Source organism: Macrobrachium rosenbergii, chromosome 8, assembly GCF_040412425.1.
Source record: "Macrobrachium rosenbergii isolate ZJJX-2024 chromosome 8, ASM4041242v1, whole genome shotgun sequence".
Taxonomy (NCBI): domain Eukaryota; kingdom Metazoa; phylum Arthropoda; class Malacostraca; order Decapoda; family Palaemonidae; genus Macrobrachium; species Macrobrachium rosenbergii.
In genome coordinates, this window is record NC_089748.1 from 70,068,267 (window position 1) to 70,089,149 (window position 20,883).

The 20,883-nt window shown below is 39.4% G+C and overlaps 1 protein-coding gene and 1 long non-coding RNA gene across 2 annotated transcripts in view; one reads left to right on the plus strand and one right to left on the minus strand.

The window, feature by feature from the left end:
- LOC136840961 (uncharacterized) overlaps positions 1 to 20,883 on the minus strand; it is a 170,184-nt gene that overhangs the window by 88,312 nt on the left and 60,989 nt on the right. The window lies entirely within an intron of this gene.
- LOC136841284 (uncharacterized) overlaps positions 1 to 20,883 on the plus strand; it is a 29,862-nt gene that overhangs the window by 6,686 nt on the left and 2,293 nt on the right. Inside the window, exons 7-9 of the mRNA XM_067108269.1 lie at positions 7,103 to 7,327; positions 7,955 to 8,082; positions 8,400 to 8,523. Of these exons, the coding sequence (XP_066964370.1) occupies positions 7,103 to 7,327; positions 7,955 to 8,082; positions 8,400 to 8,500 (454 nt within the window). The 3' untranslated portion in view covers positions 8,501 to 8,523. The remainder of the gene's footprint in view (positions 1 to 7,102; positions 7,328 to 7,954; positions 8,083 to 8,399; positions 8,524 to 20,883) is intronic.

Consider the following 20,883-nt stretch of genomic DNA (forward strand, 5'->3'; position numbering starts at 1 on the left):
GTACATGGGCGTTGACCTAGAGCTATGGATCGTAAGAAATCCGATAGATTTAAGCTGTTCAAGTGGGGAGTTTGGTGTCATTGTTGGCTGTTTTTCCTCTCGAGCGACATGGCTGTTTGATTTGAAAATAAGATAGTACGATGTGCAGACGATGCTTCTCTTGTTTCTCTTATCTTAACGCCCAACCCCCAAAACAATAAACTGGCCCATGCCAGACCTTCCACCCCTCTCACAACTTTGCACTAACAAAGGTCCTGCATCAAGTGGCGCGTTGCCTGGTGACTTGGGAATGAGAATATACGATTTAGGCCAAAGGGCAAGCGCTGGGACCTATGTGGTCGTTCAGCGCTGGAATGAAAACTGGGAGTATAAAGGTTTGGAAGGTGTAACAGGAGGAAAACCTCAAAGCAGTTGCACCATGAATCAATTGTTAGGAGAGGGTGGAAAAGAAGATGGAAGAAAGAAAATATGAGCGGAGGTACAGTAAAAGGAATGAAAGGGGTTGCTACTAGGGGCACCGCATGAGGTGCACTGACGGCACTAACCCCCCTACGGAGACTTCGGAATGCGGCCGGCACTGACAACCCCAAGATTTATTGATCCCTCACCTGCTCCACACCATTGTAAATGTGCTTAATGATCCTGAATACTTAACATCACCAACTTCCTCTTCTCTTCGATAGTATTCAGTGAATTCACAGTCCAGTTATTATCATTCCGTGCTTCAGGTCCTTTGACCTGGAATATTATCCTCCATGCATTCGTTTGTTTGCTTATGCTTTCCTTTTTATCAGTTTGACATATTCATCCTTACTTCCTTCATAGCCTTATTTTCTCACAAATAATTAATTGTTCTGTGCCTACAAATCTGCCTTGTAAATCATTGGTGTTTTGGTATTGTTACACGTGAAGGTGCAGGGGTTATCAATAATTGCAAAGAATAATGTTACCCAGCTGGCTGATTCTCTCAGTTCCCATTACTTTATCATCAATTAACCAACATTAATGAGTGTTCAATATTTATTTGCAATTATTGGAAAATGAATGGCGATATGGAGACAGTTTGGTGGAGAAATCTTTATCTACAATAATTGAAAAATGAAGTGCAATACAGAGCAACACTCTGGTAGAGAAATATTCGTTTACAGTAACTGAAAAATGAAGTGCAATATGGAGAAACATTTTACTAAAGAAATATTCATTTCCAGCAACGGAAAAATGAAGTGCAATATGGAGAAACATTTTGGTAGAGAATATTCATTTCCAGTAACTGAAAAATGAAGTGCAATATGGAGAAACATTTTGGTAGAGAAATATTCATTTCCAGCAACGGAAAAATGAAGTGCAATATGAGAAACATTTTGGTAGAGAAATATTCATTTCCAGTAACTGAAAAATGAAGTGCAATATGGAGAGACATTTTGGTAGAGAAATATTCATTTACAGTAACTGAAAAATGAAGTGCAATATGGAGAGACATTTTGGTAGAAATATTCATTTACAGTAACTGAAAAATGAAGTGCAATATGGAGAGACATTTTGGTAGAGAAATATTCATTTACAGTAACTGAAAAATGAAGTGCAATATGGAGACATATTTTGGTAGAGAAATATTCATTTACAGTAACTGAAAAATGAAGTGCAATATGGAGAGACATTTTGGTAGAGAAATATTCATTTACAGTAACTGAAAAATGAAGTGCAATATGGAGAGACATTTTGGTAGAGAAATATTCATTTCCAGTAACTGAAAAATGAAGTGCAATATGGAGAAACATTTTGGTAGAAATATTCATTTACAGTAACTGAAAAATGAAGTGCAATATGGAGAAACATTTTGGTAGAAATATTCATTTCAGTAACTGAAAAATGAAGTGCAATATGGAGAGACATTTTGGTAGAAATATTCATTTCAGTAACTGAAAAATGAAGTGCAATATGGAGAGACATTTTGGTAGAGAAATATTCATTTACAGTAACTGAGAAATGAAGTGCAATATGGAGAAACATTTTGGTAGAGAAATATTCATTTCCAGGAACTGAAAAATGAAGTGCAATATGGAGAAACATTTTGGTAGAAATATTCATTTGCAGTAACTGAAAAATGAAGTGCAATAAGGGTAGAAATATTCATTTTGGTAATATGAGAACATTTTGGTATTTCATTTACAGTAACTGAAAATGAAGTGCAATATGGAGAAACATTTTGGTAGAGAAATATTCATTTCAGGAACTGAAAAATGAAGTGCAATATGGAGAAACATTTTGGTAAAAATATTCATTTCAGTAACTGAAAAATGAAGTGCAATATGGAGAGACATTTTGGTAGAAAATATTCATTTGCAGTAACTGAAAAATGAAGTGCAATATGGAGAAACATTTTGGTAGAGAAATATTCATTTGCAGTAACTGAAAAATTAAAAATGAAGTGCAATATGGAGAGACATTTTGGTAGAGAAATATTCATTTCCAATAACTGAAAAATGAAGTGCAATATGGAGAAACATTTTGGTAGAGAAATACTCTTGTCCAGTAACTGAAAAATGAAGTGCAATATGGAGAAACATTTTGGTAGAGAAATATTCATTTACAGTGACTGAAAAATGAAGTGCAATATGGAGAGACATTTTGGTAGAAATATTCATTTACAGTAACTGAAAAATGAAGTGCAATAATGAGAAACATTTTTGGTAGAAATATTCATTTACAGTAACTGAAAAATGAAGTGCAATATGGAGAAACATTTTGGTAGAGAAATATTCATTTACAGTAACTGAAAAATGAAGTGCAATATGGAGAAACATTTTGGTAGAGAAATATTCATTTCCAGTAACTGAAAAATGAAGTGCAATATGGAGAGACATTTTGGTAGAGAAATATTCATTTGCAGTAACTGAAAAATAAAAATGAAGTGCAATATGGAGAGATATTTTGGTAGAGAAATGTTCATTTCCAGTAACTGAAAAATTAAATGCAATATGGAGAAACATTTTGGTAGAGAAATATTCATTCACAGTAACTGAAAAATGAATTGCAATATGGAGAAATAGTTTGGTAGAGAAATATAGATTTACAGTAATTGAAAATGAAGTGCGATAATGAGAAACAGTTTGGTAGAGAAATATTTATATATTTACAGTAATTGAAAAATGAAGTGTGGTATGGCGAAACAGTTTGGTAGAGAAATATTTATTTACATTAATTGAAAAATGAAGTGTGATAATGAGAAACAGTTTGGTAGAGAAATATTTATTTACAGTTACCGAAAAACGAAGTGCAATGTGGATAAACAGTTTGTTAATGAAATATTCATTTACAGTAACTGAAAAATGAAGTGCAGTATGCAGAAACGGTTTGTTAAAGAAGTATACATTTACAATAATTGAAAAATGACGTGCAGTATGGAGAAAGTTTGGTAGAAAACTATTTGTTTACAATTATTGAAGAATGAAGTGCGATAATGAGAAACAGTCCGGAAGAAAAATATTTATTTCAGTAATTGAGAAATGAAGTGCAGTATGGAGAAACAGTTTAATACAGAAATATTTATTTACAATAATTGAAAGTGGAGTGTGATATGGAGAAACAGTTTGGTAGAGAAATATTTATTTACAATTATTGATGAATGAAGTGTGATAGAGAGAAATAGGTATGGTAAAAAAATTTTATTTACAGTAATTGAAAAATGAAGTGCAGTATGGAGAAACAGTTTAATAAAGAAATATTTATTTACAATAATTGAAAAATGAAGTGTGATATGGAGAAACAGTTTGGTAGAGAAATATTTATTTACAGTTACTGAAAAATGAAGTGCGATTATGAGAAACAGTTTGTAGAGAAATATTTATTTACAGCAATTGAAAAATAAAGTGTAGTATGGAGAAACAGTTTGGTAGAGAAATGTTTATTTACATTAACTGAAAAATGAAGTGCAATAATGAGAAACAGTTTGGTAGAGAAATATTTATTTACAGTTACTGAAAAATGAAGTGCAACATGGAGAAACCATTTGTTAAAGAAATATTCATTTACAGTAGTTGAAAAATGAAGTGCAGTATGGAGAAACGGTTTGGCAGAAAACTATTTGTTTACAGTTATTGAAGAATGGAGTGCGATAATGAGAAACAGTTTGGTAGAGAAATTTTTATTTACAGTAATTGAAAAATGAAGTGCAGCATGGAGAAACAGTTTTCAAGAGAAATATTTATTTACAATAATTGAAAAATGGAGTGTGATATGGAGAAACAGTTTGGTAGAGAAATATTATTTATTAATAATATTCAGAAGATGAAACCTATTCATATGGAACAAGCCCACAGGGGCCACTGACTTGAACTTCAAGCTTCCAAAGAATATGGTGTTCATTAGGAAGAAGTAAGAGGAGGTAAAGAGAAATACAAAAGCAAGAGATCCCACTTAATAAAAAAGAAAAAAATAAATTAATAAATTAATAAAGATAAAAATGTATTAAAATGCAAGGAGAATAGTATTAGGGTAGTAATACATTGCACCTTTGCTTGAACTTCTGAAGTTCCAACTGCACGAAATCGTCTGGGAGTCTGTTCCACAGTCCAACGGTGTGAGGAATAAAGGACCTATGGAACTGAGAAGTTTGACAAAGAGGCACATTTACTGCAGACTGGTGCTGCTGTTCAGCGAATCTGGCTGCTCTCGGCAGGTAAAGGGGATCAAGGATCAATTGTGAATGCGAAAGATCTCGGTTGAAATACAACTTATGAAAAAGTGACACATAAGAGACCATCCATCAATGGTCAAGTCATAAATGCTACTATTAAGAAACTGAAACCTACCACCATGAACCACTTTACCTAAAAGTGATAAATCTCTGGCAGAAGCAGATATCCACACCGGAGAACAGTATTCTAGTAAAGGAAGCACAAATGACCTAAAACAGGTTGCACTGATTTTATCACTGTTATAAATATGAGGCCTTATGAACAATACCTAACTTTCGTGAGTCAGTTGCTGAAACTTTCATTAGATGTTTCTCAAAAGTTAGAAGTGAGTCAAAAGTTACACCTAGAAAAGCTAAAGCTTTAGACTCATTCAGCAAAGTCCCATCCACCTGGAGGGGAGGATGGGGTGGGAAATTTGTACGAGATCTGCTAATAAACAGTGTTTTCGTTTTCCTGGAGTTCAGCCTCATATCCCACCGCCTACACCATTTACTGATCTGGCCCATGCCCCGACTGAGGTTTAGGGCCACTTCATTTCTTATAAGTGGAGACTTTACTACACTCACAAGTGTTGCATCATCGGCATACTGAACAATCTTGTTTTCCAGGCTAATAACCATATCACTTGTATACACTAAAAATAACAGCTGACTAAGAACACTACCCTATGAAACTCCAGACAAAATAGATCTTGGTTTACTAAAGATTCCGTCCACAGCAACTAGCTGCTGCCTACCTGTAAGGAAACCATGAAGTAATCCTACGATATATCCGCCCACTCCAAGATTCTGAAGCTTATAAACAAGTGCCTTGTGATTTACTTTATCAAATGCAGCACTAAAATCTATTTGAATTACTCTGTACTCAAAACCCTTATCAAGGTTCCCTTGCAAATGGCATGTCAAGTCTAAAAGAACATCGCATGTGCCTAACTGCTTCCTATATGCATACTGACTATCAACTAACAATCCTTTAGATTCCACATACTTATATAGTGGCTTAAAAATAAGTTTTTCTGCAACTCTGGAGAGCACAGGGAGAATAGAGATTGGCCTGTAGTTCCCACAGTCTGCAGATATGCCATTCTTTGGAACAGGCACTGTATTACTAAGGTTGCGCTTATCCACAAAGAGACTATGCTGACATAAAAATTTATAGATTCTACTAATCTTGGAAGACAACACATTAGAAACCTTTTTTCAGAAAGAAAGGGAAGAAACCATCAGGATCTTTTCCACCCCACTTATCAAGATTATCCAGAATTTTCTTAACACCCTAGAGAAAAAGCAAATTTTGTAAAAATAGGTTCAGGATGACAAGTATCAGGGAGGAACATCCTCAGCTGACTGCTGAGCTCCAAAAGCTCGATGAAGTTCAGCCTTTTCCCTACAGCCAATAACCAATCTGCCATCGTCTGTTAGTAGTGGTGGAGTGGAAGACGAACCTGACCCAAAGATAGATGATGCCAATTTGGTCCACCATAGATGAGGCAGAGTAGTTCCTTCAAGTTCCCTCTTCAAGGAATTACTGAAATTTCTCTTGGCTGTATGGTAAGTTCTATTCGCAGCACGGCGAGACTGAGCAAAAATTGTTATTTTCATTTGAACGAATTTGTCTCCATGCGTTGAATTTGGTCTGTTTGTCATGGTAGGCTCGTCTACATGTAACATCAAGACATGGTTGGTCATTTATCCTAAATTTGATGACCTTTCTAAGGACATGTCTTATTACAATAGCCAGCAGCATTTCATTTGACCTCTTCTTTGGATCAGGATCTAATACAGCATCTGAAATATTAAGTGCCTGACGAGCTTCAATAATGCGATCCCAACTGGCGCTGGATTTTAGCCAGACCGTTTTTCCAATGGTGGCATTAGGAATATAATGATTGACAAATATGTCCATCTCAATGGCGCAACGATTTGAGGTGCCTTTACATTCACAGACCTTGGGCTTGACAACAGCTGGAACATCTGTGAATATGAGGTCTAATGTATTACCAGAAATATGCGTGGGTTCCTCGATTAGCTGGACAAAATCGTAGGATACACAGAACTCGAGAGCAGACTGGCCATGTTGATCTGTGGAATTTGAATTTAGCCACTCACTGTGCTTTGCATTACAGTCTCCACAAATATCGAATGAAGCTTTTGAATTCTGTGTCAGATCCAAGAATGAAGTACGATATGGAGAAACAGTTTGGTAGGGAGATACCATCATTATGTATTTATTGTTCAACTTCTTGGGAATACATACGGTCCGCACGTTGTGCTCATGTTTATGTTTTAATAGTGATATAGTTCTGATAATCAGTTTAATTAGAATGACACGAGCCAAGTTGTTTTCTTGTATTAACACACTCTGGCATGTTGTGTTATTGCAAATGAATGTTCTACTATTCACAGATTCACAAGACCTAAAGGGAAAATCAACGAGAATCACACAGCGGACTTCGGTGTTCAAGAATATTCTCAGTATTCCGACTTCTCCGGACGCCTGATGAAGGTGGCAGTCAAGGAGGCTTTTGTAACTATGGAATTTGGCCGAACTTACCCCGACGGAAGCGTTGAGCTGAAGGAAGGGGTTGACGTGTCTTTAATCAAGATCCTAAGTTCAGCGCTAAATTTTACGTAAGAAATGTACTCGGGAACATTTGAGAGCTCGAGCTACTGTAACGTTATGCTCACTATGTTAGGGAGTCTTTGTTGTACTGTCGTTCATTTCGTAAACCAGCGTAAGGTGCAATACTCTCATTATTAGCAAGGTTTCATAAATCTTGTAATGCTGGACTTTACAGAGCTGCTATGATAGGTATTTTGTTTTACATGCAAGTATTCGCATGTGAAATTTTTTACTATACCATTTCCTTCCTTAACACCCATGTACCGTATATGATCAGTTACTAGGCGATAATCTATGGTTATGCAAATGCGAATTTTTTCATTCGCTCCAAATTTTTAACTCTAACTATTACTTTAATTGTTTAGGTATTTGTGTGATATTTTTTGTCTTTCACTGAAACAATAATAAAACGTAAAATTAACTGTTATATACATGGTATATATACAGTAGATTCTATCAACTAAGCAAAATCACTGGAACTGCAATGACAAGACAGGTAATTTCTGAGCGTTACTATGTGTCGAGTAGTGTGCTGTGCTCTTATAGTGGAAAATAACAATTAAATTAGATGTTAGCAATAACTATGAAATTGGTCTAACTCATTTTGGTGGAAATACAAGTATTCTCTGCTCCAGGTACAAAGCCTTTCCGCCTCCTGACGATATCTGGGGAAATCCACAGCCAGACGGAACCGTGAACGGGATCATTGGAATGATCGCCAGGAGGGAGGTTACTTTGGGACTCGCGGTCCTGGCCATAACAGGTATTCTTCTTTCCAAATTAACAGAAGTGCTCTTGGCATATTGTACATCATATTCCACATATCTTTCGTTGTATACTAGTGGGTGATTTGTGCGTTATTTATAACCCAGCGAGTTTGTGACAGGAGTGAGAAAGTGCCCAAGTTACTTTCTGTGATTTAATTTAGCCCGTTCTTGATATTCAAATCTCTCTCTCTCTCTCTCACGCACATACACACATACGCACGCGGTCTTCTTTAGGCTCTATTGGCCAGCTACCTGAGTTTCTCATTAAATTTGCATGTAAATGGTAAAACTGACCCTTCTTTTCTTCTTGCAGAATCTCGAGAGTCAGTAGTTGACTTCACCTTCCCCTACTACTACACAAGTTTACGCTGGTCATGGAGGGCCCCTAGAGTAAAAAGAATAAAGCACTCATGATTCTCAGCTCCTTTAATCAACAGGTATAAAGTTTATACATACATACATACATACATATATATATATATATATATATATATATATATATATATATATATATATATATATATATATATAATATATATATATATTTATATATATATATATATATATATATATATATATATATATATATATATATATATATATATATATATATATATTAAATTAAAACAGGAATACAGAAGCCGACTACATAGTAACCATTTATTCTGACATTTCATGATACATAATCACATCATCAGGGATATCTACAGTAAAATAAAATATTTTAATATAAATTATTTTTAAAAGCTATCTACAAAATTTTATCTTAAAAAGACGTAAAAGTAGGCGAAAAAGCTGATAAAAACAGAACGCAAAGGTAAAAAATTGTCAAGAACAGATGCAATATTAAATACAGGTGCACTGAAAAACACTGGAGGTTAACATACCATGCTAGAGGATAGGAACATACTAAGGATAAACACACACAAAAAATAAATGAAAGACTAAGAGTTACGACAAATACAAGGATATGGCAGTTGTTTGATAGTTCAACGAGGGAACTCGTTCTTTGATAGTTAGTGTTTCAAGAATAAGCGTCCTTGTGGATAACCAGTAATCTTATAATCATCATATCTGATTTCCGTTTTGCATTTAATGGCATGATTGCGTATATTCGATGATTCTGGACAAACCAATCGGCAACCAGTTGTACTGTATAACTTAACCCCCTGTGGGAATCGACCCCTCACCCCTGAGAAGCCGCCTGGTGGACCCAGTATATTTTCCTGAATTACATTTAGGACAATTGTACGCATAGACAACACCAGACGACATCCAAAGGGGTAGCCGATTTTTTGGGTACTTTGGTACTAGTTAAGATCAATGGCCCCGATATATTTTTGGACGATTTTAATAAAATGCCTCAGAAAGTTTTCCTCATGCAAGAAGGGAATAGTTGCATATAATGGGAGCTTAGGTACACCAAAACACTTTTGCCTGTTGGAGAATTTTTTATTTAGCAGTTTTATGAGGATCCTGTGAAAAATATGACTAGGGAAACAATTACTGGTGAAGTATTGCTGTAAGAAGACAATTTCTTGTGTTAACAGAGTTTAATTTAAAACTGATAAAACAAAACCTATAAAAATAGGACCAAAGACCAGTAAAAGTTTCCTTTCGGAATACAGAAGTATTAATCTTGTCATTATCTTTAGTTACGATTATATCTAAAAAGGCAGCTTGGAGTCGTATTTTTTTTTTTATGGTAAAAATGATCTTATGATGATAGGAGTTAGAAAATTCTAAGAAACGTTCAGCATCGTGAAAAATGTCATCAACACATCTGGCATAGAACAGGGGACGACAGGCCAAGGGACACCAATCGAATATGTGCTCCTCCAGGGAGCACATAAAGTTGTCGGCGAACGTAGGTCTGAGAGTAGAACCCATGGTCATCCCCTCTATTTGTCTGAAAAGCGCGCTATTAAAAACAAAGGCCGTGTCCAGCATGGCTAGTTCATTAAAATTATGATAAAAAGAATCAGGTGTGGGAAAAAGTTTGTCCTAAATGATATCTACGGTTTCTCTGACCGGTATAATGGTGAATACCGACTCCTCATCCAAGCTTGCCATGAAAAGGTGAGAATCTTGTGTAAGAATAAGTTGTTTAAACTGTTCCGAGTTAGCTACGGTATACTTGTAACTGGTAAAGGGCTCCAAAACGGGAACGAAAAATTTGGCCAGTTTGTAATTTGGAGTTGTATAGGAGGCCATGATAGGCGAAAGGGGACGTTGGGTTTTAGTGCAGCAGATTGCTGTAAAAATCGTTCAGATAGTGAAACAAGCATGAAATTTGGCACAAACATTCCTAAGACTACGCTCTCTTAGAAAAGGGCGCTGGCCACCTGAAAATCCAAGATGGCGGCTATTTTTCAAAATGGCCGCCATCTATGATGAATTCACTGGTTTGGGAGCATCTATTGGATGGAATATGCCAGTTTTTTTAAACCTCGACTTTTAGGTTATAAAAATGTTCCATACCACACATTTTATTGAAAACCCTTACTAAATGAATTGTAACCAAGATGGCGTACAAAATGGTTGCCATAAAGTTTTTCTATCCACAGCGCTAGCAGAACATAGAGACCAACTGTTTTTATTTAATGGTATATTCATGTGATCAGACAGTTTAACTAATATGCTATTTTCAACTGAAATAGTAATGGTATGGTCACATACAACATTGTGTCTAAGACTGTAACCATAAAAAGAAAAAGAAGAAATACGGACTAAACGCAGCAATCTATGTATAGGTCTCTCAACCTACACCTTTGAAAAATTCGAGGATAAGAAGGTAGGCATAGCATGACACGTTGGATGCTCAAGCTAGATTATCTACTGAAGAGAGGCAATATTTATCTAGACTTCACATTTGCAAGTGCACAGAGCTGTGCAGGAAGACCAACTTACAGCACTTGCACCTTTCCCGACAGCCTGCTTTTGCATCCACATTTGGTAAGCTGTTGGCAACTCTTGGCTAAGGGCGAGTTGGTTGTCCAGAGGACTTGCCATGCTTCACCAGACTTTTGCCATCCCCACTCAGCAGGGTTCTCTGGCTGTGGCTGACATTGGGTGGCCTGCCCCCACACAACCAGCCTGGTGCGCAGCATGCTTGGTGTGTTGGAGGAGAGCTCCCCTGGTTGGTGGAATGGCCTCATATGCCCTTTGTTTTCTGGCAAACATATCAAGTCTAGCCTCATCCACAGTGCCAGCAGTGCTGGATCTTTCATACATAAGTATGACAAACCTCTCCAGGACCTTCAGGTCACTCTCTTCCACTCTGAGAGGGTAGTGACTCAGTTTGGAGAACACAGTTGAGGCCTCTGGAAAGATGTTCCATGTCTGCCAGGCGGTCTTCTTGCCCTTGCTCCGGAGAGGCTGACACTGTATCACAGCCTGTGAACGCATGGAAGAAGAGCATGCCATTCACCTTCTCCTGGCCCAGAGAGTTGCACAGGTCATGCACAGCAATCCAGCGCAGGCTCTGGCCTTGGCCAAATGCCACCCATAGCTTCTCTAGCCCTAGATTGTGGAGAGTGGAGAAAGCACTGACTGCAACGACAAGAACATCTGTGTCATTTGCTTTAACCGTGATGGTCTTGGCTCCATGTTCTGTGGCATATTTGGCATGGAGAAAGATGCGGGTGTCAGCTTCCTCATGAGAGCACTTTTCCAGTCCCTGAAGACTAGCCTCATGAGTGCTGAGGACAGCAGACCCTTTCGTGGCAATGACAACATTTGTGGCAGACATCTGGGCAACTTTGTCTGCCAGGAACTGGAACAACTCTGTCTTGTTGGCATCGTGTCTTAGGAAATTGCGCCAGTTGGATGGAATTGTGTTCTTGTCTGTCACCTTGCCCTTCCTCCTTGACCACGTTGGAGCCTGGTCTCAGCTTTGAGGCTGGATGTATTGTATACATCAAATACAAGATGTGATGATGTGTACTTGCTGCTATAGGATTGTATCACAGGCAAGAAGTCGCAAAAGTGCATAGCCCTCAAAGGTCTTTCCTTTCTTTGGTGGCAAGGCATGGACCAAAGCTGATCCATCTACAATGAGGACATCAGTCTTTGGTTCTTTGTCTTCTAGTGTAACATGACTCTCCAGGACCGAGGTCAGCTGAGACTTCTGACATGTGTACAGCCTACCACCCTCACTAAGGGAAGCTGGGAATGTTTGATTCTCGTGCTGGAAGAATTCCTGCAGATCACATTCACGGCTCTGACAGGATATAAATAGCTTTGAGAAAAGCTGGCAATCCTCCTTCAGAAGTTTCTGCTTTGACTGTTCTACAGGAGCAGCTTCTTGCCTGAAGAAGTCAGTTCTGTTCTTCTTTATCGGCTCATAGAAGGAGACTGCATTGTTTGCCAAAGAGTCTGAAAACTTCTGAAATTTAGTGCGGCCTCTGTCAAGGTGTGTCTGTAGAAGTTCTGCTGAGCTGGGGTGGGCAATGTCTTTGTTGTCAATGGAATACAGATCCTGGCTCTCTTCCTGAAAAGGACTTCCCAAGTGTTGCAAAGCCAATGACAGCTTGCTGACTCTCTCAAGAATGTCTTCTGCGCATGAGGTGTTTGTTCATGGTGTGTTTTCTGCTCATTAGACTCCTTACTTTGAACCTCTGTTTCGTATGCAGACACCAAGCGGATGATCTCTGGGCCAGCCACCATCCATCTTCTGAGTGCTGACGGATCTTCAGTCAGCCCAATGGCTCCGCCATCAGCCTTTATAAAGGCATTGGTCTGCTCATGAGCTTGGTCAAGAGCCATTGCTGAGAACTGGCGACTGGTCTTGTGCACAACAAAGTTGCCAGCCTTGAACTCCTTGTGCAACTCTGGGTGTGAACTCTCTAGGGTAAGCATGTCCCTGAGGTGAATAGGCAGCCAACGAGCATAGTTTGTATTATTGTTGGAAAGAAGTAGGGTATCAGCTCATGCAATGCCTGGCAGTAGAGGACAAAATTGGCCTCACGGAAGGACCTGATCAGTAGGAATATCACAAGTTCCATGGACAACACCATGTGCCAGAAGTGGAACTGTGGACTCTGCTGTCTTCAAAGGTCACACCACTCCTCAAACTCTAATGCCTGCTCATTGTTGTTTGCTTTCTCAGCACAGTAGTCAGTGTATGCTGTCCTCAGGAGTTTGTACAAACTAGAGGCTGTAACCTGGTGCATCTGCCGTGTCCTGGTTACACTTGCAGCTGACAGGAAGGATTCTGCAGTTCCAGATGAAGCAACTCCTGCCTCCACCAGAGCTCCTGTCAACCACTGCCATGAAGAAAAGTACCAAGAGATGTCATTGCTGCCATCTCAATGTGCGAACCACCAAACATTACCAGATACTTGTCTTCGCCATACTGAACAGGCCACTGCCACTGCCTGCTTTGCTACGGCATAGATTGGCTGATCAGCTGTGATTATGGGTATCTGGCCAGGGTTCAGAAAATCAGTGACATCCTGCACTTTCTGCATCACGTGTTTGATCGTAGCAACAGAATGAGCCTGATCACGCAGGAGAGGAAGCAATGAAGTTATGGTTACTTCAAATTCTGGGCTTCTCTTCATTGAAGCGTGATGAGCTGACCACGTCAGATTCACTGCATCATCTATTTCCTGGGTGACTATGACCTTGTCTAGCCACTGATACTCCAGTGCAAGCTGTGGCCCCAAGATATCTGTGGGTGGCTTTGGTATTGCAGTGTTTGGTGGCACAGGGTTCTTTGTTTGAAAGGAAGCTGGTGAGATGTTTGTGAATGTGTCCGGCAATTCAGGCACCGACCTCACTTTCTCAGGTGCAAACTTTAGTTGCTGTCTTTCCTGTCCAGTGTTCTCCTTGGTGGGGTGCTGAAATATGGAGATGCTAGTTCCATGGAAGGAGGTAGTGGCAGTAGTTGCAGATGGGTTGTGGTCGATGTTGTCCATCACTGCAGTGGTGAACAACCCTTTTCGCAGTACTGGGGGACAGACCACACCCTCCTCCACATATTTGCTAACTGTGGCATCTCCTAACTGTGCAGAGACCTCCAGTACTCTGTCATAAGAGATACTGAGGCCATACTGATGTAGCATTTCAACCAGGTTTCTCTTCCTGGTTTTGGCATAGACTGAGAGTCCCATGTAGACTGGGAATGGTGTTTCTCTGTCTTTGGGTGTCTATGAGTTGTTGCTCCCTCTTTGTATCCCAGGAGTAGCAGTTGAACTGCATGAGCTGTGCAATGGCCTGGTCTGACTTTGATGCTCCAAATCATGTTTGTGACTTGATGTCAGCCCCATGCTCAACCATCCCCTACAAACTGGAGCAGGAGAGAGGCACAGAATTTCGTACACAAGCCTCAGAAAATGTGCCATCAAACCGTGACTGATGATCAAGTATAGACTTTCTGAGAATATTTGCTGCTTTAGCAATGATAACTGCCTCTGAAAGATCAGATGATTGAGCAAGTGCTTTTCCCACATCCTTTTGAAATGCAAGTAATACATCTCTGCCAGATTTATGAGCCTCAAGTTCTGGAATTTCTGCCAGAAGTTTGTCTTTGAGTCTCATGGATTTACATGGTGACTCTACACCTAATTGTTTCAGACGTTGTTGGTAGAGGTGGCAAATATCTGCCAGCCGAAATGTGACTGGATCATCTGAACAAAGGTTGTTTTCAACAATGTATGTCATCAGTTCTGACAGAACTAGTGGATACACATCTGATTCTGACTCAGTGCTACCTTGGTCTTTCTCAAGGCTCCTCAGGTAGGACCTTTTTCTGTTGTAGAGGGCACAAAGACAGGCATGGTGATACTTAAACTCCTGTGCAATGACATCCCCACCAGTCAACTTAGCAAGGAGCTTGCCATCACTAAGTATCTCTGCACATTCGCAATTTCAAGTCAAGGCCCTTAGTACTAGCCTGTCTGAGATCAGATGCAGGTGCCACTTTCTCTGAAAATGCAAACTTCATTGTCATGACTGGTTCGGTAGCAGTTTTGCACGACTAGTCTCAGTGTTGCTGGTCTGGTCATTGGATTGTCGCTTTCTTGCACGGTCCAGTTTAGTGTTGTTAAACAACAAGCGACAGTTCACATGGTATTTTGCTGCATTTTTTCCTGAGAGTGGCCTCTATGCCATCACCTTCATCCAGCCTTGCTGGATCCATTATCAGTGGCATTTCATTAATTTCACTGAACATGGGAATGTTCCTTGCCAGCATTGTGTACCCATCATGGTCTAGGACATGATGACTTGGAGGTGATGTCAGGGAGTGCTCACTCTTTTGTCCTTCTGACAAAGACAACACAAACTCCAGTTTGTTTTCTACTGCTCAATATTGGATTGGCATCACATTCTGCCATGATTTCACTTTTGATTAAGGCCGAGGTTATCCTTTTACCACCTTAAACAAAGCACACATTCCTGTATGGGATTCAACTAGGTTCGGTCTCCTACACCTAGCCCGATCATTCATCCAGTGCCATTTAAGTCCCGTGTGATCTGTACACCATCCGGGTAAGTACATGAACCATCATGTACAGCCCCATACCCTTTGGCTCGGCTCTCCCGCGCTGGCACATCCTGTCTATTCAGGTGCGGCTATCTAACTATAGCTGGTCTGGGGCTGTTAGAAAGCATTTTGGGACACTAAACTAAACTATACTACAACTACTAGTCTAAGACTACAGGATTAGTAAAGCTGGATTAGCTGGCACTGAACCCCATGCTGAGTTACACAGCAGTGATGTCACCAGTGTGCCCTGGTTGTGTGCAGACATACACTCTTTTACATTTATTAATTTTCCTTCAAAATTGATGAGTTATTCGAAAGAGATGGCCTCATTAGGATCTAAAACCACAGAAACCAAGATCCATGCTTAAAACGATAATTGTTGAACGGGCATTATTTCTCATTATAATTATTGTTTCTACCTTTTCTTGCAGCCATATAGCCCCCATATTTAAAGGTAAACTGTACTGGGAAGCTACAGAAACATAATATTCACAGAAATAGTATGGAAGAGCTTTACCATATTGCTAGAAGCAAATACATGCCATTCTAGTGAAAAATTAGCCAAAATCTGTCGATACTGGCCGCCATCTTGGAATTTGGCCGCCATATTAAATTTTTGCGTGGCCAGCGCCCTTTTCTGATAGAGGGAACTTTAAAGAGCACTTGTGCAAAATTTCATGCTTGTTTCACTATCTGAACGATTCTTATGAAATATGCAATTATCTGCTGCACTATTTGTGGGTTTTGGGCAGGCTGTACAAAATTCCAAAAGAGGAGCCTCTAACAAAGATGGTCTGATAATTTGGAAGACCAATTTCTTCAAATTTATTAAACTAAAACCAAAGAACCCGAAAAATATCTGCTACCTTTTCATGTTTAAGGATCGGCATCGGCTACCCCTTGATGCCGTCTGGTGTTGTCTATGAGTACAACTGTCCTAAATGTAATTCAGGAAAATATACTGGGTCCACCAGGCGGCTTCTCAGGGGTGAGGGCCTATTCCCATAGGGGGTTAAGTTATACAACCGATTGCAGACTGGCTTGTCCAGAATCCTCGAATTTACGCAACCATGCCATTAAATGCAAAACGAAAATCAGATATGATGATTATAAGATTGATTATTGGTTATACAAACAATCCACAAGAACTACTTATTCTTGAAACTAAATATTAAGCAACGAATTCCCTCGTTGAACTATCAAACAACTGCCATATCCTTGTATTTGTCGTAACTCTTAGCCTTTCATTTATTTTTGTGTGTGTTTATCCTTAGTATGCTCTTAGCCTCTAGAATGGTAGGTTAGCCTCCAGTGGTTTTTCAGTGCGTCTGTACGTAGATGTTGTGTCTGTTCTTGACAATTTTATACTTTTGCGTTCTGTTTTTATCAGCTTTTTCGCTTCCTTTTTACGCTTTTTCAAGTAAAGTTTTGTAAATAGCTCTTTTAAATAATTTATATTAATATATTGTATTTTACTGTAGATATCCCTGATGATGTGATTATGTATCATGAAATGTCAGAATAAATGGTTACTATGTCGTCCGCTTCTGTATTCCTGCCCTTAATCTGAGATGCAAATGTGATGTGCGCTGGGTTCGCCTTTGCTCTGTGGGGTGTGTGTGTGTGTGTGTGTGTGTGTGTGTGTGTGTGTGTGTGTGTGTGTGTATACATATATATATATATATATATATATATATATATATATATATATATATATATATATATATATACATATACATACTCATACATATACATACATATACAGTATGTGTGTGTTTGTGTCTGTGGGTGTTTGTCTGTGTCTGTGTTTTGTGTGTGTGTGTGTTATGACTGCACTGACCTTACTGAGAGAGTATTTTAAATTAGCTAAGCAATGCTGAGGACAGAAACGAGGCAAAGATGAATGTTGGTAGACTAGTGGCTGGATTAGCGTAAATTTTATAATATTTATGGAAATAACTGTAGACGAAGCAAGGAAGACAACTGACAAGTTGACGAATAAAAAGGCACCCGGAGTGAGTTCCTAAACACTGGCAATGGCTGGAAGAGAAGCTTACCAGATAGTGGAGCAGGATAATGGGAAAAAAGTGCAAATGTGGATACAAGCAACAGATTTGGCATGAGAACTCTTATTATCCCATAAATCAAATTCAACCTCCAGCCACCTCAATATTTGGCTGTTTCCAAGATGGCTCGCACTTTTCCAAAATGGCGGCAAATTTGCTGTATATTTCAAATATATTCATTTCATAAGCCTACAAAAGTTGCATACGGTCCATATAATGATTTAAGAGGTGCAAAATAATGAGCAGGAGGAAAGGTACTGCTACTTTATTCAGAACACAGGCCGCTTATAAAGCGCCGTGCAGACGTCACACAGAGCAATACAATAGAATTTCGGTGACCTGAGGTCAATTACTCTCGGCAATAATTACAATGGATAAATACAAGTAATGTAAAAAGTGAGTTGACAAGGACCGACATAACAACATTCTAACACATGTGCAAAAGAAACATACAAATAAATTAGCAATAGATACAAATTTACATAGGAAAAATATGGCTGATTCTGCCTGACCCGATTCTATAGGAGCGGTATTGAAGAAAACGGGTTGGTCATCATAGAAAACTCGCTCAGCAGGGACTTTACAGGTGTCTTGAGCCTCTCAATGAAGTTTGTGAATTGTGTCTGTCCAAGGCCCTTCATAGATCTCAAGGATTCACTAACTTTGCTGTCCATAATTTCATTACTGTCTAGCACAATCAGATCCACTGAATCTTCTTCAAAAGGGTTGCCCATTTCTTTGATTACTTTTGCCAGATTTTCAACCATTTCAAGAAACCTTTTCTGCACAGTTTCAGTTTCATCATGACGCTTACCCTCAGATTTTGGATCAGCATCACTTCTAGTCTCAAACTCAACGATCAGGTGGCTTACTTCAGGACCAGCCACTGTCCACCTTCTGAGAGCATCTTCATCTTCAAACGGGCCAATGGCTCCCCATCTCCTTTCACATGAACATTATTCTGCTCATTATTAGCGGTCTATAGCCATTGAGGAAAAGGCCGGAGTGGTTTTGTGGACAGTGAAATTTCCTTTGTGAATTCATCAAATGTGTAATTTTGGAGAGCCTCCTTGTCTCTCAAATGAATTGAAAGCCACCTGGCATAATGTACATGGTCCAGGACAAAGAAGAAGAGAATGAGTTCCTGCAGCACATCTTTGTACAATTGGAAATTAGACTCTCGGTATGACCTGACGAAAACAAACACTAGAAGTTCTAGCTGAAGCACAAGATTCCAAAAGTAGAATTGGGGACACTCTGATTCTCGCTTTCTGATACAGCCTAGCTCAGTTTCTTCTTCTGCTTCCTGGATATATGGCATATAGGCAGCTTTGCGCAGCTGATATAAACTGCAAGCTGTCACCTGGTGGCTAGACATGTCTTCTTCAAATGTGAAGCAGAAATAAACGAATCTGCTGTTCCAGGAGTAGCTATTTCTGCCTCTGCAAGAGCACCAGTCCAACCACTGTCTTTCAAGAGATCACCCAGAATTTTGAATGCTGCCATTTCCATATGCAGCCCTCCAAACATAATAACCATATCACCATACTGCAATGGCCAATCCCATTGGATTTGCTTAATTGCAAATAGTGGCTGATCAACTGCTAGAACTGGTTTGGCCAGGATTGAAAAATTGTGTGGTTGCTCTTGCAATACCCATGGCATGTTTAGCTGCCTCTTGAAAAAGAGGCAACATTGATGACAAGCTTATTTCAAATGGGGCCTGTCGCTTCTGAGAAGCATGATGTGCTGCCCAAGATGTGGACACAGCATTTCCACTCCTGTCCGACAGACTGACTTTCTCAAGCCATTCATACTCAAGAGAAATGCTTTGAAAGCACAACCTGTTGGTGTCCTGCACTCCCACTGGATGAAGGGAGGGGATTCTCATGTTTAAAGTGAGCAGGAAGTACATTTGTGTAATATTCAGGAAGAGAAGGTACTTTTTTTGGCTTTGTTCCACTTTAGATGATTTGGGCCAAGTTTCTGTCCTCACCCTTTTCATCAGTGCTCGGATGCTGAAACAAAGATATGCCTGTCCCATGGAATGATGTTTGTGCAGTTGTGGCACTTGGATTATGGTCCAGATTGTCAACAGCACAAGTTGTAAAGAGCCCTTTTCTTAGTGTAGTGGGACAAACTACTTCTTCCTCCACAGCCCTTGTTACAACTGCTTCTCCTAACCCTTTAGTCAATTCCAGAACCCTATCATACCTGATGCCGATTCCATGGTGATGGAATGTATCAATTAATTGACGCTTCCTGGTTTTTGCAAAGACCAGGAGACCAATATATATTGGAAACGGAGCTTTTCTTGACTTGGAATGTCTGGAGAAAGTTGAAGATGCTGGATTCTTTCGACAGTTGAAGTGCAAAAGTTGTGCTAAAGCTAGATCAGTAGATGATGTTCCATATTTAAGTTGGGATTTTATATTGCCACCATTCTGTAGCACACTTACAAGTTCCAACAAACTTGGTGGCACAGATTCCCTTCTAGTGTCTGCTGTTTAGGTTCCATCAATTCTATCTCATGTTCAAGCATCTGTTTCCTCAATATCTTAGCTGCTTTGGCCACGATTAGTGCACCATTGTAGTCACATGTCGTGGCTAGGGCTTCTCCCATTTTCCTTTTGTAAGCAAACCAAATTTTTCTTCCCTTTTTAAAGTCCTCCAGTTCTGGGATGCGGACAAGTATCTGTTCTTTCAACCATGTTCAGTGCACAAAGGAAGCATCAACATTTAGCTGTTCCAGTCTTTGTCTGTACAAATCATACAGTTCTACCATTGTAAAGTAGCAGCACCCATCTGTAGTCAATTGCTTGTCTCTTATGTACATCTCAAGCTCAGCAAAAGTATGGGCACATGCCTCTTGTCTGTACTGCACATAATCTCCAATTTTCTGGGAATTTAGCCAGGCCCTTTCCCTGTTGTACACACCTGTCAGACAAGATGGGTGATACATATGGTCCTGAGAAACAATACCTCCAGCACTAAGCTTGGCCAGAAGTTTCTCATCTGGTAGGTTGGTGGCACATCGTTGCAGCTTTTCATGTAAAGGCAATGTCATGGCCAATCGTAAATCTTTGATTGGTGCTGGTTGGTCACAAATAAAGCATATTCCTTCTTTCTCAGTCTTAGATTCTTCTGCATCTTCTTCACCTGCCTTCTGGCTACTACGTGTGAATTTTGCTGATGGGGCATTACCTTCTTTTTTTGTCTTACACAATGACTTCCTTTTC